Source organism: Choloepus didactylus, chromosome 18, assembly GCF_015220235.1.
Source record: "Choloepus didactylus isolate mChoDid1 chromosome 18, mChoDid1.pri, whole genome shotgun sequence".
In the NCBI taxonomy this organism is placed as follows: Eukaryota; Metazoa; Chordata; class Mammalia; order Pilosa; family Megalonychidae; genus Choloepus; species Choloepus didactylus.
In genome coordinates, this window is record NC_051324.1 from 7,356,731 (window position 1) to 7,380,669 (window position 23,939).

The following is a 23,939-nucleotide window of genomic DNA, read 5'->3' on the forward strand; positions in this document are numbered from 1 at the left end:
AAGGCAGCAGGATATAAAATTGACACACAGAAAGCAATAGCCTTCTTAAACACAAACATAACCAGTTAGAGGACATAAAGGTAAAAGAGCAACAAAGAGAAACAAAGATTATCAAATACTTAGGAATAAACTTAATGGGGAATATGCAAAACCTATATAAGTAACACTTTAAAATATGCCCCAATACCATAAAAGTAGACTTGAACAGAAATACATCCACTGTTCTTACTTGGGATGACTCAACATCATAAAGATAGCTAGTTCTCTTTAAGTTAATTAATACAACACAATCCAAACAAAAATAATAACGTGCTTTTTCATGTAGTTAGACAAGCTGATACTTGTCAAACATGTACAAATAGTCAGGAAAAAATTGAAAAACAAATTATGAGGGGAGACTACTTCTACCAGACATTAAAATACAGTATAAAAATCTAAAAACTCAAAACAGTGTGGTACTGATACAAGAATAAGCAACAGATCAGTGGAATACAGCAGAAAGTCCAGAAGTAGACCCAAGTAAACATGGGCATTTACTATACAATCAAGGTGACATCTAAAACCACTAGAGCAAAGATGGACTTTTTGACAAATGCTGCTGGGACACCTGGGTAGCTATTTGAGGAAAAAAAAAAAAGACAAAATTTGATCCAAATTTTAAACCATACACAAGAATGAACTTCAAATGGATCAAGGATATAAATATAAAAAAATGAAACCATAGACATACTAGAAGAAAACATTGGCTATTTCCACTTTAACCTCAGTATAAGGAAAGTCTTTCTAACTAGGACTCAAAATCCGGAGGCAGTGAAAGAAAAGGTTGATAAATCTGGCTACATAAAAATTTAAAAATGCATGGAATTTATGTAAGTAAATAAATAAATAAATGTGTTGAGAATAGTAGCCTGATTTCCCACTGTCAGAGAAGGAAGTTACAAATACAGAAAGAGTGACGGCTAGAATGAATTCTGATGTTAGATTACAATTGGAGGTATCAGTATGAACTCAGGGTTTTAAATGTATGTAGATAATATATCTATGCAGACATAGATATAAATACAAAAATATAAATACAGATGTGTGTATCTGTACAAAGATATATTTCCTAGTTTTATCTGCCGAGGGGGCCTAGAAGCAATAACAACCCAGGAGCAATAAGCACACCTAATACTTACATACAGGTTTCTAAGTACCATTTTCCACTAAAAAAGTGTTCAAAGAATGATTGGGACATGTCAAAAGAACATGAGAAGGGACTTGCATCTAGAATACACACACACACACACACAAAATTACTCCTACAATGCAATAATAAAAATGTAAGCCAACTAAAAATTGTGCAAAGGATCTAAATAGTCATTTCTCAAGAAAAGGTATGCAAGTGGCTAATAAGCACATGAAAAGATGCTCAACAGAAGGAAAATGCAAATCAAACCACAATAAGATACAACTTCACACCTACTAGGACCAAAACGACAGGTAGTAACAAGAGTTGACAAGGATGTGGAGAAATTAGAATCCTCATAGATTGATGGTAGAATGTAAAGTGGTGCAGCTGCTTTGGAAAACAATGTGGACACTCCTCAAAATGTTTAACAGTGAGTTACATATGATCCAGCAATTCCACTCCTAGGCATATATGCAGAGAAATGAAAATACATGTCCACTCAAAAACTCACATACCAATGTTCACAGAAGCATTATTCATAATGGTCAAAAAGTGGGAAAACCCAAGTCCCTATCCAACCAATGATTGCATAAATAAAATGTGACATATCCATTCAATAGAATATTATTTAGCAATAAAAAGAAATAAAGTGGAGACACATGAATGAACCTTATGATCAGTGAAATAAGTCAGTCACAAAGTACTACTTATTGAATAATTCCATTTATACAAAATGTCTAGACTAGGAAAATCTAGAGTTACAGAACATAAATTGATGTTTGCCTAGGTCTGGGTAGAATAAGGGATTTGGCAACAGATGGCTGAGGGGTGTGGGACTTCTTTTTGGGTAAAAACAATGTTCTAGAATTGATTTTGTTGATTATTGTGCAAATATATGATTGTACTAAAGGCCACTGAATTATATGCATTAAATGGGTGAATTGTATGGCAAGTGAATTATTTTTTAATTTAAAAAAGAGAACAAAAGAACAAAGGAATCAGCTTCAAGTGGTTCCCAGCAAAATAATGATAATAAAAGATTATAGCCCACAAAATAAAATGAGAATCCATGAGTTCATCCTGAATTAAACAAGAAAATGAATAAATAAACAAGTGGGAGAGAAAAGCAAATTCTTTACTATAGCATTCTAACTAATAAATATAGAAAGAATGGTGGAATTAGAAAACCAGCATTTGGCAAACACTATAGTAATAGCTTTTTCCCACAAAGAGCATCAATGGATGCTAAAACTAGTGGTGGAAGTATGATGAGAAATGGGATATTTTCATAGGCTCAGAGTATCTTGTCATAAGGTTTTCATTAATTGCTAAGGGAAGTATAGTAACTTTACAGGGAAGAAATCTGCTGTCCCCACTTTAACCAAGGGATCAAGGTTAATATCACCAGGGTTGGGACTGAAAGACACCTTATGAGATGTACAGAGAAGGACCCAATATCACTTCTGGGATATTCCTGACAAATATGCACTGCCTGGATTTAGTTACAAGGGAGCATCAAACAAAGCCAAACTGAAGGACATTCAGTGTCACGAAGACAATCAAAAACCGAGGAACTCTTCCAGATTGAGGGAAACTAAAGAGACATTACAACTAACAACTAAAACAACAACATGTGATCCTGAACCAGGAGAAACATTCTTCTTTTGCCATAAACAGCATGTTGGTAAATGGGAATAAGAGCTGTAGACTACATAGGTACTAGTGCTGTATCAATGTTGATTTTTCAATTTTGATAATTGCATTATGGATATGTAAGAGAATGGCCTTGATTTTAGAAAATATACGCTTAAATGTTTAGGGGTAAAGGACCATCATGTCTGCAACTTACTCTCAAATATTTCAGAAAAATAACAAAAGTGGATAAATAGATAAGAGGAGGAAGAAGATGGTGGCATAGAGAGGAGTGGAAGCTAGTTAGTCCCCTGGAACAACTAATAAACAACCAGGAACAACTAGTAAATAATCTGGAATAACTGCTGCAGGACAACTGTGACTGTCCACACATCATACACCAACCCAGGTTGGGATGAAGGCCTGAGATCGCAGCATAAAATCTGTAAGTAAATACTGCAGACCTGCGCTGGGAGCCCCCTCTCCCCATGGCAGCCTGAACTACAAACCTCACTGTAGTAGAAAGCAGCACTCTCTGAACAAGCAAATATACCTCAGTCCAGCTTCAACTGGGGTCTTAATTAACAAATGTGGACTGCTCAATACAAGCTTCAAATTTCCAACAAGTAGACAGAGGCTTTTAGTGACTACTGATCTTAAAGAGACAGAAGACTTCCCTTGTCTCAAGAAGGGGAGCCCAGAAGATCAGGTGCTATCTCTGGCTGATGGGTGAAACTGGAGGCCATGGGCTGGCCCTGAAAGGGAGCTTTCTGTCCCTTTTTCTCTCCCTCAACCCAAGCAGCTCAGTGGAGAAAGCCTCAGCCATTTTCAATTCTCAGTGCTCTGACCCAGACAAGGGTGGAGATAGCAGAGTCAGAGAGACAAGAACCTATTTAAATGCAGAAGATACTCCCTAGGAGGCATATCTTCCCTAGGAGGAAGGAGGTGCTGCCCAGTGCTACTACTAGCCTTCCATTCAGAACCAGATCCCAGAGCCTGGGGGAAAACACCCAAAACAGAAACTAAGTGGGCCACACCTCCTTACACCAGTCAGGAGTGACAGGCTGACAGGTGCCACCTGCTGGGCAGGTTAGGAAAAGCACAGAAGCATGAGGCCTCACAGGGTGTGTCAATCTTCTAAGACACACCCTCAGGGAAACCTGATACTGAATATTGCCTCCTTCTGAGACCTGAGACTGTTCTGGTCTGGGAAAACCTGATTGGGGTAACCACGGAAACCAGATGCCTAGACAACAGAAAACTACAACCTACATTAAGAAAAATGAAGTTATGGCCCAGTCAAAGGAAAAAACTTACACTTCAACTGAGATACAGGAATTTAAACAACTAATACTAAATCAGTTCAAAAAGTTTAGGGAAGATACAGAAGAAGAGATGAAGCATATAATGAAAACACAAGGCACACATAAGGTAGAAATTGAAAGTTTGAAAAAACAACTGGCAGAATCTATGGAAATGAAAAGCACAACACAAAAGATGAAAGACACAGTGGAGACATACAACAGCAGATCTTAAGAGGCAGAAGAAAACACTCAGGAACTAGAGAGCAGGACACCTGAAATCCTACACACAAAAGAACAGATAGGGAAAAAAATGGAAAAATATGAGCAACATCTCTGGGAACTTAAGGACAAAATGAAATGCAGGAATGTACATGTCACTGGTGTCCCAGAAGGAGAAGAGGAGGGAAAAGGGGCAGAAGAAATAATAGAGGAAATAATCAGTGAAAATTTCCCATTTCTTATGAAAGGCATAAAATTACAGATCCAAGAAGCACAGCATACCCCAAACAGAATAGATCTGAATAGGCCTACACCAAGACACTTAATAATCAGATTATCAAATGTCAAAGACAAAAAGAGAATCCCGAAAGCAGCAAGAGAAAAGCGATCCATCACATAAAAAGGAAGCTTGATAAGACTGTGTGGATTTCTCAGTAGAAACCATGGAGGCAAGAAGGAAGTGGGGTGATATATTTAAGATACTGAAAGAGAAAAACCACAAACCAAGAATCCTATATCTGGCAAAACTGTCCTTCAAATACGAGGGAGAGTTTAAAATACTCTCTGACAAACAGACAATGAAAGAATTTTTGGACAAGATACTTGCTCTACAGGAAATACTAAAGGAAGCACTACAGACAGACAGGAAAAGGCAGGAGTGAGAGGTTTGGAAAAAAATTTTCGGTGATGGTAGCACAGCAATATAAGTACACTGAACAAAGATGACTGTGAGTATGGTTGAAAGAGGAAGGCTAGGACCATGTGGGACACCAGAAAGAAAGAGAAAAGACAAAGACTGGGACTGTATAACTCAATGAAACCTAGGGTGCTCAACAATTGTGATAAAATGTACAAATATGTTTTTACATGAGGGAGAACAAATGAATGCCAACCTTGCAAGGTGTTAAAAATAGGGGGGTATTGGGGGAAAAATACAATCAATGCAAACTAGAGACTTAATTAACAGAAACATTGTATTATGCTTCCTTTAGTGTAACAAAGGCAAGATACCAAAGCTAAATGCATATAAGAGGGGACATAAGGGAGGGGTATGGGACTCTTGGCATTGGTGACGTTGTCTGACTCTTTATTCTACTTTAATTTAATGCTATCTTTCCTTTTGCTGCTTCCTAGCTGCCATTTTTTTCTTTCTTTTTTCTTTTTCTTTTGTCTCTCTACCTTCTTTGACTCTTCCTCTTTCTTTATGGAATAAATGGAGATGTCCTTATATAAATAGTGGTGATGTTGGTGAATACATAAATACATGATTATACAGGGAACCATCGATTATTTACTTAGGATAGAATGTACAGTGTGTGAATGAAACCATCTTAAGAAAAATGAGTTGAGGAAGAAACCTTGAGGGCACTATATTGAGTGAAATAAGTCAGACACATAAGGACAAATATTGCAGGGTCTCACTGATATGAACCAGTTATAAAATATAAACTCATAGACATGAACTATAAGTTACCAGGATATAGAACAAGGCTAAAGAATGGGGAGTGGTTGCTTATTATGAACAGAATGATCAACTAGGTTGAATTTAAATGTTTGGAAATGGACAGTGGTGACGGTAGCACATTGTGAAAATAACTAACAGTGCTGAAGTGTGTGTGAATTTGGCGGAAAAAGGAAACTCAGAGTCACGTATGTCACCAGAAGGAAAGTTGGAGGTTAAAAGATGGGAATGTATAAAACAGTGAATCTTGTGGTGGACAATGTCTATGATTAGCTGTACAAATATTAGAAATCTCTTTCATGAACTAGAACAAATGTATGACACTATAACTAGAAGTTAATCATAGAGGGGCATATAGAGAAAAATTTACTTATTGCAGACTTTATACTACAGTTAGTAGTATTATAACATTCTTTCATCAACAGTAACAAATGTACTACACCAATACTCTGAGTCAATAATGGAGGGGGGGGTGGTTAGGGGTATGGGAGGATTTGAGTTTCCTTTTTTTTTTCTTTATTTCTTTCTGGAGTAGTGAAAATGTTCTAAAAATTGAAAAAAGATTAATTTGGTGGTGAATGCACAGCTGTATGATGGTACCATGGGCAACTGATTATACACTTTGGATCTTTGGATAATTGTATGGTATGTGAACAATCTCAATTAAAAAAGTGGATAAACAGATGAAGAATTGACGGATAGATGGATGGATGGATAGATGGATAGATGATAGATGTATAGCTGATAGACAGATAGAGACAGAGGGAGACAAAAAAAGAGAAACTGATAAAGCAAATGTGACAAAATGTTAACATTTGCAGAATCTGAGTGAAGGGTATATAGAAATTCTTTGTACTATTTTTGTAACTTTTACATAAGTCTAAAATTATTTCTAAATAAAAGAATTTTTAAAAAGTCATTAAAAAGAAATTAAGTGGTGGGCTTAATACTGGTTATATAAATGCTGGTATAATAGGATGAACTATTAGGCAGGCATTAAAAGAAAGGCAGATGTAGATCTGTAGGTGCAGATATTGAATGATCTCCAAGTTATACTAAGTTTAAAAAGCAAGATGTAGAATGGTGAATATACTGTATTCTCTTTGCATTTAAAAATGCATGATTCGTGTTGTTAAGGATACAATGATAACTCAAAGAGTGCCAATTTTTGCAGAGTTGTAAGGGGCTGTGCATGCCTTGGAATAGCTCTGGAGATGATGGAAGAAAGGACACTGGAAATTGCCTAGGCCATCCCTGACCTTCTGTTTCTGCCCACGTGCACAACTCCTAGAACATTGGAACTGGAAGGTATCTCGTAGAAAAGTTTATGGGTAGAAAGATTGAGACCCGGAAAGGTTAAGAATTCTCCCAAGATCACATTAAACTGCAAAAAGCACTCAGATCTCCTGACTTCCAGTTTGGTGTTTCAATTCATTCATTCATCCATTCATTCATTCACAAACATTCACTGGACATCAAATATGTGCCATACACTAGTCCATGGTTGCATAGAACTAACAGGTAGTGGTGAAAACAGACATCAGGCAAGGAATCATACAGGTTAAAAATACTTTTTGAAGTCTATGAGAAAAGAAAAATTAACGGTGCAGTTAGAAAATACAATGGAGGATCTGACTTCTACCTGAGAGCCAAGGAATACTTACCTGAAGAAGGGGAATTCAAGCACAGATCTGAGTAATGAAGAGACTGGTTAGAGAAGGACCAAAGGGGAAGACATTCCAGGCAGAAGGAGCTGTGCAAAGGCCCTGAGGAGGGAAAAACAGGAAGGAAGCCAGTCTGGGTACAGCGCAGCGAGCAAGAGGAGGGCAGTATAGCACGGGGCTCGAGAAGTTATGCCACTGAATGCTTTGCTCTTTGGTCATGCTGGTAAAGGAGGACTAAAGGAAGGGAGGGAGAGTATGTGCATTTTCTGAACTCAGCCACTATCTTTATGATGGGCCAGAATGTTCCGAAGAGTTAGGGTTAGTATTGAAGACTGGCTCCAACAGGGAGCCTCAGAGGAAGGCACAATGGATCTAAGCTTCAGGCTAAGGTAGGTCATTTGGATTCAGTCAGGTTAAATCAGGTGAGAATAGGTTAGATCATTGTGGCTGCTCAATGCATGTCAGGATGGAGGGCAAGAAGGGAAATCCATGTCCGCAGCCTTTGCAAGTGTCTAGATGTGGAGAGCTAGCAGTGCAGACTGGGATGATGGCAGAGAAGGGGGCAAGCAGTGAGCAAGTTCAAGAGACTGGAAATGCAAAGGTTATGAACTTGGACCACTGGTGAGGGATGAGGGAGAGAAAGATGTCAAGAACACTAAGATCAGAAAGGTTTTGTATCTAAAGGCATGAATGATAGAATTCAGACAGCACGACAGGCTGAGGGGGCAACTACTGGGGAGCAGGAGGCCTTCCTGGAGCTTCTCAACTCACATAGAAGAGAGGACAGCTTCTTCTACTCTTTTGAATCACTGATACCCCCACCCTGGCTTAAGGCTACCAAAGAGCCCACCTCCCTCAGCTCAGGCCAGGTGGCCTGTCCGATGGATTCCAGTTCCAGGCCTATGTATCCTTCATTGCCCACCTGCCCACATCTATGGCTCCACCTACTTTGCCTGCTCTGAACCCATCTTCCTCTGCACAAGCAAAAGCTTTCCTAAAATCGGCCATGATCCGACATAGACATGGTCAGTGACTGGGCTGTGACCCCTTCCATTTCCGTTGGAAAGCATACATGATTCAGGCATCTGTATTCCATTGCTCTAACTGAAAACCAGAATACCATTTTGCTCCCCCAGGATTACTCTCCCAGGGCAAAAGCAAAACGATCCACAGATGAAGAGAACAAGAATCCGCTATGAGTCTTATTCAAGGATGAACACTTTATAAACCCTGGCACCTGCTCACCCAGGCTGCACATTTCGGCACTGCCTGTGGGGGGGCCTTCAGGTATGATGGATGAATGAGCTGCTTTTAGCCTCAGAAAAATCACCTCTCTCTCCAGCACCAGGCACAGATCCAGAGGATCCTACCTAGCAGTTTAGAGATGTGGGCAGAAGGATAGGCCCCTCCGAGGACACACAGGGCTGTTTAGACACAAAGACACAAAACTGGAAAAGCTTCCTACCTCACAGTATGGTGTCTAGTTCTAAGTTTAGGAGGTGTCAGATCCTGAAACCACCCCCAGAATGTCAGGAAATAAAGGGTTTTTAATCAATCCTTAATGGTCTGGTTTACATGGGTAAACTGAGGCCTTGACGCTGTGAAAATGTAGCAGATTCAGAGCTTTTGACACTGCAAGCCAGAGAATCCATAGCCGGGTCAAAATTTGGTCTCCACGGAGGCCTGAATCTATATCTCACTTGACTCCTCTCAGCTCTGCAGACTGTAGCTACACCACATTCCCCTCTCGATGAGTTGAGTGTAATTTTGCTATGTCCGTCTCTGCCCATGGAATCAGCCACCCAAGGAGACCTGCACTGTGTGTTCAGCAGAGGAAGAGAAAGGAGGAGGAGGGTATGGGTGCTGGTGGTCAAACTGAATTTTGAACTCAGCCATATTTGTGCCTGGGAGGTTCAAGCCAAGGCCTCCAACCCACTTCTCTAGCCCCGTTTCCTGCCCCAACCCTATAGGCATCCTATGCCCCAGTCACACTGGCATTTCCACAGCTGCGCCTTTGTTTGTGAGGTGTCCCTGTCCTGGAATGCCTGACCCGCTTCACTCTTGTCAAATTCTTCTTGCCCTTGAAGGTCCATCTCAAGTCTTGCTTCCTCTATGAGGTCATTTAGGGCTCCTCCATTCAGAGGCAACATTTTCCTCCTTTAAATCCTCACCGCTGTTTTCGGGGTCTACCTCATGGCACTTTCCACTTACTTTAAGAGAATCGTACTTGGCAGGCTTCTCGAAAGCAGGTGCTCACTTAATACTCGAGTTTAATTGAAATGTACAGATGTACATGACTCTTGCCATTTCTTGGTCTCCTCATCCGGGAAGGGTCACTGCAGTTCTAAGGGGTCCCTCGGTATCCCCCCTGGGAGCTCAGGCATTCCTGCTCAAATCATTTCCCTCGTCAACTACAGGCCAACCTGGCTTCCAATACGCAGGGTATCAATGAGACTTTTTGGCAAATGAATGTCAGAAATGGAAGCCACTTTGAAGATCATCTACAGGTGCTCTCACCTAAGGCAAGAAGCCTTCCATTCCATTTGAGTGCTTCTCAAACCTAAACGTGCTTATGAATCTCCTGGGGATCTCAGTAAAATGCAGATTCTGATTCTGCTGGGCTGGGGTGGGGCCTGAGACTCTGCATTTCTAACTAGCACCCAAGTGATGTTCATTCTGCTGGTCCTAGTGTTTTCCTTTGAGTTAGGGAGGCTCTACAGTAGCCCTAATTGATGAACAATATTCAGCGCACCACTGCTTGAGCGCTTAGTTCTCTGGTGCGTGCCTTCACTTGGATACACTCCGCAACAGCCTATAGATAAGTGCCAGTGAGGCTGAGGCTAAACAGCTAGCAAGTGGTGAAGCCAGGAGTGAGTGAGGACACCTCACTCCAATGACTCTGTTCTTTGAGCCATTTTCTTTTCTTTTGCACTCGATGAATGAGGGAAGTTTGCTTCACAATTTGGTGGGGACTAAGATCGAGACCGAGGCCCCAACTCCAGTTAGGAAGGACTAGATCTTCTTCCTTCTGCCATGTTAATAATCTGCAAACAAGCACAGTCACTGACTTACATGAACACCAATCTTCTGGCCCACTCCTGGGCCTCAGTGAAGTCCTGGCACCTGTGGATGGAGAGGCCATCCTGGCCATGGACCTGAGCTGGCATTGAGAGGGCCTTCTCTCCACCTTCCAGGACGCGACACAGCCCGGCAGCTTAGCCATCCAGGTTTTGTGAGACTCTTGGCAATGGGCAGTAGAGAAGAAAGGAAGCAAACTGCCAAGGGCTGGCTTCTGGGAAGGGGAGATTCCCAACAGGGGTGACCAGTTGGTGCCAAACGCAGAAAGAGTGCTGGTGCAGACCTGCCCCTGTGGCCAACTTGAGCCATGGGTCACGGCAAGAGAAAGCTCAGATCTGGCACTGGAAAGGGATTGGACAGCAAGCAAAGCAGCTGCCCAGAAGCTGCTAGGCCTCTGGCTGAGCAAGCTAGCCTCTGGGAAAACAAAAGAACTTGCTCCTCTATCCTCTCCCAAAAGAAGAACTTAAAGAGATCACTAAGATTCACAGTGGGACAGACATCCTTGTCTCTCACTCCTGCCTGAGCTAAAAGGAGAGTCCCAACGGTGGAGACCAGGAGAGAGCTCTCTGTATCCAAGTTACTCCTCTTTTGAGGAGAACATAATTTAACCAATGGAAAAGAGTTGAAACTTCCCAAAGCCAGGAGCTGTGCGGGGCCTGCTGCCCTTTCTCCTTTGCTGCCCTCTCTCTCTGATCCTTGCACCGTCACAACAGACTGTCCTCGTGGACAGGCCAGTCACAGAGGGCAATGGTAGTGGGCCTGCAAATAAGTGTCAAACAGGGACATGTGTGGTCCAGGACCCAGGAGCTGGCCTGATGGTGGGGAGTCTCTCTCTCTGCTGCCATTTCCTGAGCAGTGTGAGCTGGGTGATGGCTGAGTGCCACGTGGGGGCATGCCAGTGTGCCTTTTCACCCTACGCACGCCCTTAAGGCAAGGTAAGCCCCGATAGGGGTGATGCTCTTTTCCTCGCTGGGCTTTTAGACCAACTTCCCTGGTGCCAGTGGGTCTCCAGATGGCAAAATGGGGTGCTGCTCTGTTGGAGAGGGGCTCTGTGGAAGGTTCCAGAAATGGGCCCACAGCACCCTGCTCCTTGCATCAACCTGCATCTTTTAACCGCTGCTCAAACAAATCTAGGAGGAGACAGTCCCCAGCCAGGTTGAGGAGCATCATAGCATGCTTTCTGCTTTTTGGAAGGTCGGGGGTCTGGTCAACAGGCCAGCATGAGAAAGGGTGGGGGGGGGGGGAAGTTGTGCAATAGCTGCTTTTAAGCAAAACGGCTGAACCCGCAGAAGGAAGTCTCCCACCAAGGACCTCTCAGAGGCATTGCACTGGGGTTCGTTTTGACTTAGTTCTTTTTATTTATTTGGACAACAGTTACACTACGTGGAGAAATGGATTCACTGGGTGAGCATGGAACTCACCATTTATGTTGATTAATCCTGGCTTCTCTTGCCAATCAGGTCTAACTAATTAGTCACCATGTGAAGTTGACTCAATTCTAACAACCTACAGAATCACACTTTCTAAGTGTGGCTTCGGTATAGCCCGCGGGTGTGGCCTAGAGTGTTCGAAATGCCACTTAATAAAGCTGTGCAAACTGAGCCAATGCCTGGTTCTGCGTATTTAGCTGTAAGTCAGAAGTCAACAGGCAGAAAGTAAACGAAGGCAGCAGCCCCAAGTGACAGATGGGAACAGGCAGAGCCCAGCAGAGCCCGGGAGCTGCCCCCTGCTCTGCTCCCACTCCTCCCGCCCACCCCCCACCAAGGGAGCAGGACAGAAAAGAGTGATCCCCTTTGGTACTGGTTTCACCCATGACATTCTCAGGCAAATCCGGCCCGGCCTGCCCGCTCTCTTGCTGTACCTCCCGGGGTCCCTATTGCTGTGGAGACCGGATGCCTTCTGAGCTCTGCGTTCCATCCAGAGTCCAGCTGCTGGGAACATCTTGGTATTGGCTCCCCAGACTGTGAAAATATCCAAGTGGGGTTTCTCAAGCCAAAGGGCTCAGGGGTCCCCTGGCCGCAACCCACAGGAGAGCCAGAGGGCACCTGCTCATTTCCGGGGATGGGGATGGGGACTGATGGCTCCCTCGTGCCTCCATCCTTTCTTTTCTAGAAGAGAAGCCCTAATTTTGAACCCTCTAGCACATGCGGCTGTGGAAGAGACCAGCCAGATGGGCTGGCAGAGGCGAGAACGGGTTGCATGAGAATCAGAGCAGCACTGAGGCTTGAGACGGGTAAGGGGGGAAACCAGAGACCCCAGACCCAGGAAGACGGTAGACGTGGGATGACCACAGTCCATGTGGAACTTGAAGAAGTTGAAGGAGGACCCCATCCTCCACCCCACTTAGCCACCCTCTCCTGGGTCACCCCTTGGAGACCTTGTCTCCACTGAAAGCTGCCCACCTCAGAAATCTCAGACTCCAATATCTCCCACCCACAGCACTGACCAAAGGGATCTTAAACTTCTTGCTTTCCCTCCCTGCTTATCCCTGTTAGACCAGTTCTCCAGCCTCACCACTGGCTAACACCTGTGTGCCAGTTTGGATGTATTATGCCCCCCCAAACACCGTTATCTTTGATGCAATCTTGTGGGGGTTGACGTATTAGTGTTGATTAGGTTGGAGTCTTTGAATTAGGTTGTTTCCATGGAGATGTGACCCACCCAACTGTGGGTAATACCTTTTTCGATTATCTCCATAGAGGTGTGGCCCCACCCATTCAAGGTGGGTCTTGATTAGTTCACTGGAGCCCTATAAAAGCTCACAAACAGAAGGGCCTCAGCACAGCGCTGCAGCTTAGAGAGACATTTTGAAGATGGCCGTTGAAAGCTGATGCTGACATTTTAGAGAACGCCATTTTGAAATGCAACCTGGGAACAAACAGACGCCAGCCACGTGTCTTCCCAGCTAACAGAGGTTTTCCAGACGCCATTGGCCATCTTCCAGTGAAGGTACCCGATTGCTGATGCCTTACCTTGGACACTTCATGGCCTTAAGACTAACTGTGTAACCCAATAAACACCTTTTATAAAAGCCAATCCATTTCTGGTGTTTTGCAAAATGGCAGCATTAGCAAACCAGAGCAACCTGTATGTTTCCTGAATGTTCACTCCCTTCACACGCAGGTGTCATCGGCCCCACCTCTAGGATGCATCCAGGCCCCCCTCCCAGAACATTGCTGCTCCTCTCAGATCCGTGATTTGAGCAGCTGGGGTGGCCACCTCTGCAGCTGCCACCGCTGCTGAGACTCCTTAATTGGCATCAAGATTGTCACTTTAACAGCTTGGATCTCAGCATCTGTTCAACCCCTCCTTATGGCCTCTACTGCCCCACCCTGTTATTTTCTATCTCAGCCCCATGGAGCAGCTGGCTGGGTGGCAGGAAGGGCCAGCCTCGTCCTCAAGAGCATCCTTTAAACAGAATGACGGGAGGCATTAGGCATGATCTGTTGGGAAAGGTGCCCACAGGGAAGCAGCTCCTGGCATCCTGGCTCTGTTCCACCTCCCAGGTAATCTCCGGGCAGTCTCGACCTCGGGAGACCATGAGGCTGGGCAGGAGATGGAGCTCCAGGTGTAGCACCCTCCTTCCCTGCCCCAGGGCTCTGTGGCTTGGCGTGGAGGGTGCCCTGAAGCCAGACGGGATGGGCAACTCACATGGGTCACCCTAACCCTCGCTCACAGCTGGTGGCCTTGCTTCCCATCCCACTGGGCAATGATCACAGGGACCCACCTGCTCGCATCTGGGGCCACGTGTTCTGCCTTCTGTTCTGTGATCTGGGTGAAGGTGGTGCCTGGTTCAGGGCAGCCCCTCCACCTGGGCAGTTGGTTCCACCTGTTCTCACCTATCAAGGACAGGGCTCCTGCCACACACACTCACACTCCTGTGTACGTCATTGCCCCTTCTCTACTGGAGCCTTCCTAGCAACATACAAACATTCCATAATTTGTACCATCTTTAAATCAAAACTGTCTTTATATCGTGCCTCCTTCCAGCTACTGTCCTTACTCTCTGCTCCCCTTCACAGTAAACCTTTAAGAGTTGCCTGCACTTCTGGTCTCCTATTCCTTTCTCCCATTCTTTTATTTTTAAAAAGATTTTGTTAACTAGAAATGAATCAAAGACCTATATAAGAACCAAAACTAAAAAACTTCTATAGGCAAACATAGGGGAGCATCTTCAGGACCTTGTTAGGCAATGGTTTCTTAGACTTTACACCAAAAGCACCAGCAAAAAAGAAAAAAAAAAAGACAGATCAGACTTCATCAAAATTAAACATTTTGCATATCAAAGGACTTCAGCATGAAAGTCAAAAGGCAACCTACAGAATGGTGAAAAGATTTGGAAACCACATGTCCAAAATACATACAGAAATCTTACAACTCAACAATAAAAAATCAAACAATCCAATGAAAAAATGGGCAAAAGACTTGAATAGACATTTCTCCAAAGGAGATATACAAATGGCCAAAAAGCACATGACAAGATGCTCAATGTCATTAGTCACTAGGGAAATACAAATCAAAACCACAATGAGATACCATTTAACACCCATTAAATAGCTACTATTTAAAAATAAAGCAGAAAATAACAAGTGTTGGAGAGGTTGTAGAGAAACAGGAACATTTGTTCATTGTTGATGGGTATGTAAAATGGTGCAGCCTCTGTGGAAGACAGTTTGATGGTTCCTCAGAAAGTTAAGAATAGAATTACCATATGACCTGGCAATCCCACTTCTAGGTAAATATCCCAAAAGAATGGAAAGCAGGGATTTTAACAGATACATGCACACCAATGTTCACAGCAGCATTATTCACATTTGCCAAAAGGTGGAAGCAACACAAGTGTCCATCAACAGATGACTGGATAAACAAAATGAGATACATACACACAATGGAATACTATTCAGCCACAAAAAGGAATGAAGTTCTGACACATGCAACAACATGGATGAATCCTGAAGACATGTTGGGTGAAACAAGACAGACACAAAAGAACAACTACTGTATGATCTCACTGATAAGAAATAATTAAAATAAACAAATTCATAGAGTCAGAATCTAGAACACAGGTTACCAGGGACTGGGGTGGAGGTAGGGAATGATGAGTTAATGATTAGCACAGAGTTTCTATTTGGGTTTATGGAAAAGTTTTTGTAACGGATGGTGATGATGGGAGCACAACAACGTGAATGAAATGAACAACACTGAATTATCTATTTGAATATACTTTAAAGGGGAGATTTTAGTTTCTATAAATGTTACTAGAATAAAAATTAAAAAACCATCATAGGCCTGTACAACATAAGCAGTGAACTCTAATGTAAACTATGGACTACAGTAAATAGTATAATTATAATTATATTGTTTCATCAAGTGTAAATAAGGTACTACACTAATGCAAAGCGGTAATGGGAAAATTGTGTGTGTGTGTGGAGAAGTATATGGGAAACCTGTATTTTCCACAAGAGTTTTCTGTAACCCTACAACTTCTCTAATAAAAAAAAGAGAAAAATGTGTTTATAATTTTTTAGTATGGAAAATCTGAAGCACATAGTAGAAAAGAGAGGCTAGCATGGTGAGGCCCCCATTCCCATCACTCAGCTTTAACATGCGCACACCCGTGGCCACTCTCCTTTGGCGCCAGTTTTGTAGAAGCACAACACAGACATCCATCAGCCCTTCTGTGTAGCGTCCCCCAGCCCGACTCGGTCCTCCACAGCTTTCAAATCATCTAGGCCTACATCATGGCAACATAAAGCCAAGTCTTTCAGTCTATCCCTCCCTGGTCTTTCAGCCATTGCCACCTGAAGCATCTAGAAGACACCACCTTCTGCCCAGACTCCAGATAGCTTTGCTTCTCTGAGTCTCAGGGATCCATCCTTGCATAAGGATGGCTCAGAATTTCATCCAGCCCTTTGACTCTGACATTGGAAATGGTCATTTATCTTGACTCCGGGCTTTAGGTTGGACCTTAATGGAATACTCATATCTAAGCCAAAAACAATGATGAGACACACTGATCATTTTTAACAGTTGGTGCAATAGCTCCATCACCACCTTATCTGAGAAGTCTTCCTTGGTACGAACACCTTCCTTCCTCAGCCCTCCCTGCCCCCTTACCTGCTTTAACTGTTCTTACATTTACTATCACCTGGCACCTATTTATTTATTTATTTTGTCTACTTCCCCCAACAGAAAGTGAGCTCTCTAAGGACAGATTCTATCTTTATTTTTACTTCCGAATATTGTTTAGTGCCTAGCAGACTTCATTAAATATTTATTGAATGAATGCATGAAACAAAAGCCATAATATTTGTAGGAATAATAAAAGGTCTAAGACAATCGAACTGTTTGGCATTTCAGGTTGGCCCCGTTTCGAGGGGTAGGGGTGACGGTGAGACATCATGGCAGCTGGGAAGCCTCAGTAAGAGTTGCCATGTTCTGTTTGAAAATCCAGATTTGCAGCTCTGCTCCTTGGGTTGTAGGAGAGGGGTGAGCAGCTTCCCAAATGGCCTCCAATGATCCCCGGCTCCTTTCATTCCAGCCCTTGGTCATCCCCTCCTGCACTGGATAGGGTGGACCTGGGTAACCGAGAGCATATTGTGGAAGTGACAGGGTGTGACCTCTAAGGTTAGGCCATAAAAGGCACCATGGCTCCATCTTTCTCTTTCTCAGGCCACCCACTCTAAGGAAAGGTGGCGGCCATGTTGTAAGGACACTCAACCACCCATGGGGAGGAACGGAAGCTCCTGCCACCACCCAGCACTGTATGAGGGGACCACCCAGGAGTGTTCACTCAGCCAGAAGCACCAGCTAAGTGGCTCCCCAATTCCTGGTGCACTGAAACCGTGTGATAATAAATATTTAGTGTTATTCTGAAATGCTAAATTTTAGAGTAATATCACAGCAATAGGTAATTAATACAAAGTGGATGATACGGGGGTGGCGGCAACTCCAGCTTTGGTTGGCTATGGGTCTAACTAGGATTGTATCTTTCAAGGGTTAACTGGGCGGCTCATTTCCCCTTCTGGAGCCAGCTGGTCCCAATTTGATTCTGCAACTCAGTATGCCACAAATGCCACCTGTATCCTCAATAAACTTTATTTAGACACAAATAGACACAACAGAGAGTACATACACAGATACAGATTTTTTTTTCTATATAGGATGGACACACATCACATAGGGAATTTTAAGAGGAGGTGCATGGAATGTAAGAAAATATTGCAAAGTTCCTTGTTCACGCACACTTAACACAGACACATATTTCAGAGGGAGACAGGGACATACCACCCCTACAACAGAATTCACATTTGGTCTGTAACAGGGCACAGGTGTGAGGAAGGCAATCAGAGGAGTTAGGGATCCAGTTACTCTTGATGCAACAGAATTCTCACAACACGAGCAGGACTCTGTGCAAAAACCAAAGACCAAATCGAGTGGGATCCCGTGCCCCCCGCACAGATGCTCTGCAAGCTGTCAGCTAGGTCATAAGGCAGCTCGGCAGAAATGCTGTGTGGGCTTTCATGTTGCGGCTTGGAGGGCTGCATAACCTCTACCTTAGCGTCCACATCAGAGAGGGTTTACGCACACACACAGGAGGCAGGGCTGTCCGTGAAACTCCCGACATGCATGCCAGCTTAGGAACCCACATTACAGAATCTTACACATTGACATCAGTGTATAAAATGTTGCTTTAGGAAGGGAAAGGAATAAGAGCCGAGAGAAGAAACGCTTTGCAAATGCTGCCACATCCATTGGCAGGGCTTACCACACTGCCCGTCGTTCCCTCCCACAGGGAGCCTTTGGCATCTGTGTCCCAATCCACGCCCGGGGTGGAGAGGGATGCATGTCTCTTTGAAGTCTATTGCCCTCTAAAATCATGCCCATGACCTCCAGGCCAAGCTGCAAATGAACCACCCCAGACAATCCTCAGGCCTCCTCACCATCTTCACATTTTCAGATGGGTTTTCCCTAGGCAACCTCTGTATTTAGTAAAAAATGGTTTCCACTGTACCCTTCGTGTGTCCTCTTCCTAACGTGACAAATCCGGAGGAGATGAAGTTATGGAGATCGGGTCCTCCACTTCGGTAGGCATCCTTCCCATAATGCCCTGCAAGAAGATGGGGCAGAATTACCCGATGCATCCGCGACACCAACAAGGAAATCCACGCAACTCAAGCTCACCCAACCACGACCATGCACTTATTTTCAACTCAGCAGCTAAGTCAGGAAAACAAAAATAGCTCTGTGCAACAAAGAAGAGAGTCCTGGGAACATTATGTTGGAAGCAGAGAGGGAAGAAGAGGTTACATGGCTTGATTTTGGCCTTTCTTATTGAACACAAGACACACCCAAACCATGGTCTATTTGTCTCCCTCCTCTCCTTTGTCCCAGTTTCCTTCTTCTTCCTCCTTGCTTTGTTTGTTTTCTTTCTTTCCAAAGAATCCAGGGATGGGTCTGACCAGGGACTGCTATGTGTATGTGTACATTTTATGAATCACACTACAAGCTTTGTGTCTTAGGAGAAATCCAGCATCAGCTGAGGCTGACAAATAGAAGGGTGCTTATAAAACATTGGGAAATTATGTACGTGCTTTCTTCATTTGACATTCTGCAATGAGACCTTGTCTCACATTAGTTTAAGGTGGCATGCACCTGTGGGGTGAGGGTGGGGTGGGGGAAAAGACGAAGGGCAGGTTAGGACCGTGGGAAAATATATATAGAGAGAGGGTTGATGCTCAGCTTCTGATATTCCAAAAAGGCTTTTGCAATAGGCTTGAAACACAGGCATTCAAAGAGAAGGCATTCTCTACAAGCCATCCTGAGGTCCCGGCATGTGCAAATGGAAAAAAAGCCATTTTATTTTTCATGTTGCCACAAGAGTGTATTAAAAATCATGCTTACAGAGTTTATAACAACGTGGGGAACTGCTTAAGATGTAATGTTAAGTTAAGAAGTGGACAGAAAAATGGTATATTTAATATGATCACAGTGCTAAAAGAAATTCAAACCAGCACATTCAAGAAAAAAAAAGGGGGGAAAGAAAAAATCCCAAGTTACTCACATCTGCCTTTGAATAGGTGGAACCTAAGTGTTATTTCTTCTCTCCTTTCAACTTTCCTATACTTTTCAAGCTTTTATTCTATAATGAGTATATAGAGAGCATACAATTTTATAATATGGTTAAAATAAAGCTGTGATGGAAAAATGTATGATAAATGTAAAGAAAACTCAAATAGAAGACTCAGATGGAAAAATTTATGGAGACTCAAATAGATGGAAAAATTTATGACAAAGGTAAAGAAGACGCAACTCAACCATTGACGAACATCAGAATCATCCAAGAGCTTTCACAATACAGACGCCAGAACCAATTCCAGCAATTTGGATTCTGTTGGGCCAGGTTTTGGATTAGGCATGGGTATGTTTGGAAAGCTCTCCAGGTCATTCTTGCATGCCATAGGAAGGAAAACCAACACCCTAGATTAAGTAGAGAAATAATCTAAGTTCAGTTTATTCAGCTGAGTTCAATGAACATTTATTGGACAGCTCTTGAGTGCGAGGCACTATCTACCATCTGAGTTCATGGTTCTAGCATTCTTGCTCTGGAAAGTAGGCTCTGGCTAACTCAGAACTTTCTTTCATCTCCTACAGCAGTGGTTCTTAAACATGAGCATCCATCAAAATAACCAGTAGGGCTTGTTAAAACACAGCTTGCTGGGCCCCACTTCCAGAGTTTCTGATGGAGTAGGGCTGGGGTGGGGCTCAAGATTTTGTATCTTGAACAAGTCCCCAAGTGTTGCTGATGCTGCCGTTCCAGGGATGAGACCTTCAGAGCTGATGTGCTAAGACAACAGAAACCCAAAAGACTTTCTCCACTGTTTCCCTGACCTCCTCCACTCTGGAATAAAATATCTGATTCCTCAGAGCACATGGATTTCCACGAGGAACACTCTCGCTGCAAAATCCTATGGTCCCAATCCATAATTTTAGAGAGCAGAATTATTAGAGCTGGTCTAACATGCATTGGCCAGCCCTGCCCTGGAAACCAGAGTCTAACTTCTGGAGAGATGCATCTTCATCAGGGGAAGAAGCAATGGAGTGAAATGGGGTGTGGCGGGGTGCACTACAAGTCCCTGAAGATGGAGACCCTTGTTCTATGTCTTAGTTTGCAAGGGCTGTTATGGTGAATAGCACACACTGGTTGATTTAACAGCAGGAATTTATTGTCTTGTGGTTACGAAGGCTGGAAGTCCAACACTGAGGTATCAGCAGGGCTTTATTCTGCCCGGTGTCTGGAACGTTCCAGCCATTCTCCATCGCATGGCCACCTCTCCCCACATGTGTCTGCTTTTATGGTTCCTGCTCACTTCTGGCTTCTACTTCTGTGTCCAATTTCCTTTGCTTATAAGGACTCCGCCACATTGGATTAATTAAGGCCCACCCTGATTCAGTTTGGCCTCATCTTAAAAGGATTTCAAAGATCCTATTCACAAATGAGTCCACAACTTGACTAACGATAACATCTTCAAAGGTCCTATTTACAAATGGGTTCTCAACCCCAGGAATGCAGATTACAACTTGAATATGTCTTTCGTGGGGTACGATTCAATCTCCAACAATTGATAACACTGTCACTTTCTCCCCATCCCCCTGACAATGGAAGAATAAGAAAAAAGAGGCAACGATTCAGAAACCTCATAAATTTTGGACCTCATTAATTCAGAGCTTGCGATACATCCCGCAGAACTCGGGCTGTTTATTTTTGTGCTCCTTATAAATAAAATTTTTGATAAACAAATCAATTTTGAGGAAGACGGAACATAAAACAGCATCCTTGCTACTTACAAATCTTTCTTATCTGTCAGCAGGAACAAGATCCCTCAGGACCAAGCAATGCTCTAGCTCTTTGGGGTTCTGGTTGTTTGGAAAGGAACTAAACTTCACTGATGACTGACTGTGTGTTAGTCAGTGCGACACTGCACATGGTGTCCTTACTTCCTTTCTTTCTTTCTCTTCCTTCCTATTCTTCCCCCTCTTCTCCCTTCCTCTCCCCCTCCTTCCCTCCCTTCCTCTCTCTCTCTCTCTGTCTCTCTCTCTCTCTCTCTCTCTCTCTCTCTCATAACAATAGCTAACTTTTACGGCATTTTGCTGTTTACAAAGATCATTCACACATAGTATTGACAAAAATTTAATCAATCCAGCAATGGCAAGTTTCTTCTTATTATTATAGTTCCCATTTTATGGATGGAAAAACTGAGTCCAAAGGTTCAAAGTTAGTAGACGACTGAGCCAGCACTAGCATCCTGGTCTTCAGACTCCAAGTCCCATGGTCAATCCACTGTACACACCTGCTTCATTCATGCCTCATAAGAACTCTAGAAAAAGATCACTTTCCCAAGTTCATGAAGCTAGATAGTAGCAGATCCTGGATGCCAACTGGGTCTAGCTGCCTCCAAAGTCCACACTCTTTCTGGAACACTAACCCTAACAGCCACCTTTACTCACTGTGGTCTGAACAAGTCCAGTTGTGACTTTTACTGAGGCTATCACCAAGACACAATGGAAATGGTATGCCAGGAGAAGTAAAAGTTCACTTGGTGATTCACAAATTCATAGACGTTGGGGCGCTAAAGTATTGAGCTTCTAGTACTGAGATTTTGAGTCAGGGGTGGAGGGGAGGTGCATGCTGACTAATGAGGCAGGACAAAGAACATTTGGTAGGAATAAGGAATTCTATGGTCAAATCAGCTTGGAAAATGTTGAGTTAAGTGAAATTAATAGCAAATATGAAAACCAAGTCTAGACCCTCTCAGAGCCAATGAACACTGAATTCTCCAGGGAGCCCTTCTTTTTTTCTCAGGACACTTTTTGGGAAAGCTGATCCTGAGGCTGAGTTGGAGAAGCCACGGTGACAGTTTCAGCTTTTGCTGGAGCAGCGGTCCTCAAACTTGAGTGGGCACCAGACTCACCTGGATGACTTGTAGGCACACAGATTTGCTGGGCCCCAGCCCCGGGATTCCTGATTTAGTAGGTCTGGAATGAGCCTGATAGTTTACATTTCTAACAAGCTTCCAGGTGATGCTGATGATGCTTGTGGGTCAAGGGACCAGAATTTAGGGACCAATGTTTTAGAACAAGTGACACATTGTTCTGTAGGTGGATCCACAGCCAACACTAGGAGGTCAAAGTCTAGGAGGATTTCTATTCTCTGAACCCTCCTAAGGAACAACCAGCTTAGCATGAACAAGGGCATCATGCACGGGGAAATGGTTGGTAAAAGTGAAGCCCCATTCAGGTGGACAGTTAGAAGAGGAGGGGGTCAATGCCTCTTCTTTGCCTTGGTGAAGGGTAGAGTTTATGGGTTGATGAAATGAATGGTATGGACGGGTCTGGCAGAATTCATTAGCCATAAGTCAAGTAGCATCCCTTTCTCTTTCCTCCAGCTATGACCCCAAATCCCTGTCCATCTGCTGGTTATCAATGAAGGTGGCCAAAGGAGAACAAACTTTGCACAAATTGGAATTCTGGAGAAATATCCATATATCCCCCACAGAGCTCTAGGCATGGGTAAGTGAGACTCCCATGGGGAATTATTGCCCAGCAGCTCCGTGAAACCCTCCTGCCAAGTAGTATGAGCTCATGTGTGTTGCCGTACAGACAGACACAGGGTCCCTGGCCGGAACGGGGTGCTGCAGGGTGAGCCTGCCATGGCCTGCTGAGCTGACCTGCACAAAGCCTGGATGATCTCCATGCTGCCAGTTCTGCTGCTTCTTCCTCATCACATCATCAACTCTCCCGCAAACAGCAAAGGTTTCTTCTAGCTCAAGCACCAACGTCACACTTGCCCCAAGGCAGGAGGCAGATGAAGGCTAAAGAGAGGTCCAAGACAGGGTTCTGGAGCTGAACCCTGCTGGCGGCTCTGATCAGGAAGCCACCTGAATATGGAGGAAAAGTTTATCTGTAAAGATGTGCTACAAGAAACGAGGGAAAAATGAGATAAGATTTGAATGGTGATCTCAATAAGATTAAAGAGAATTTTGCATCTGTGAAATCAGAATCGCTTTGGAGGAGAAAACAGGCTGATCAAGATAGTTTGCAGGGAGTTGCAGATGTGGAGAACAGACTGGATAGTGAAGGAAACTGGCAAAGTGAAGTCAAAAGGGAGGCACACACGGGGAACTACGGGAGGACAAAAGGACAAAAACGCTGGGAGAAAAGAAGGGACACGGAGGACAAGAGTTACAATCCATTCAAAATAAGATTCCCAGAGGAGAGGCAGAAGGGACAATTCAGAAGCAATAATTACATGTTAGTTGATTTCTTTTTCTGAGCAGATGGAAGACTTCAGTCTTTGGATCAAAAGAAATAATCAAGTATTAGACTATGTATTAAAAGGGACCAAATAT

General features: G+C 43.6%; 1 protein-coding gene across 1 annotated transcript in view; it reads right to left on the reverse strand.

Moving 5' to 3' along the window:
• SHISA6 (shisa family member 6) overlaps positions 1-23,939 on the reverse strand; it is a 289,687-nt gene that overhangs the window by 141,319 nt on the left and 124,429 nt on the right. Inside the window, exon 3 of the mRNA XM_037810048.1 lies at positions 18,545-18,640. Within this exon, the coding sequence (XP_037665976.1) occupies positions 18,545-18,640 (96 nt within the window). The remainder of the gene's footprint in view (positions 1-18,544; positions 18,641-23,939) is intronic.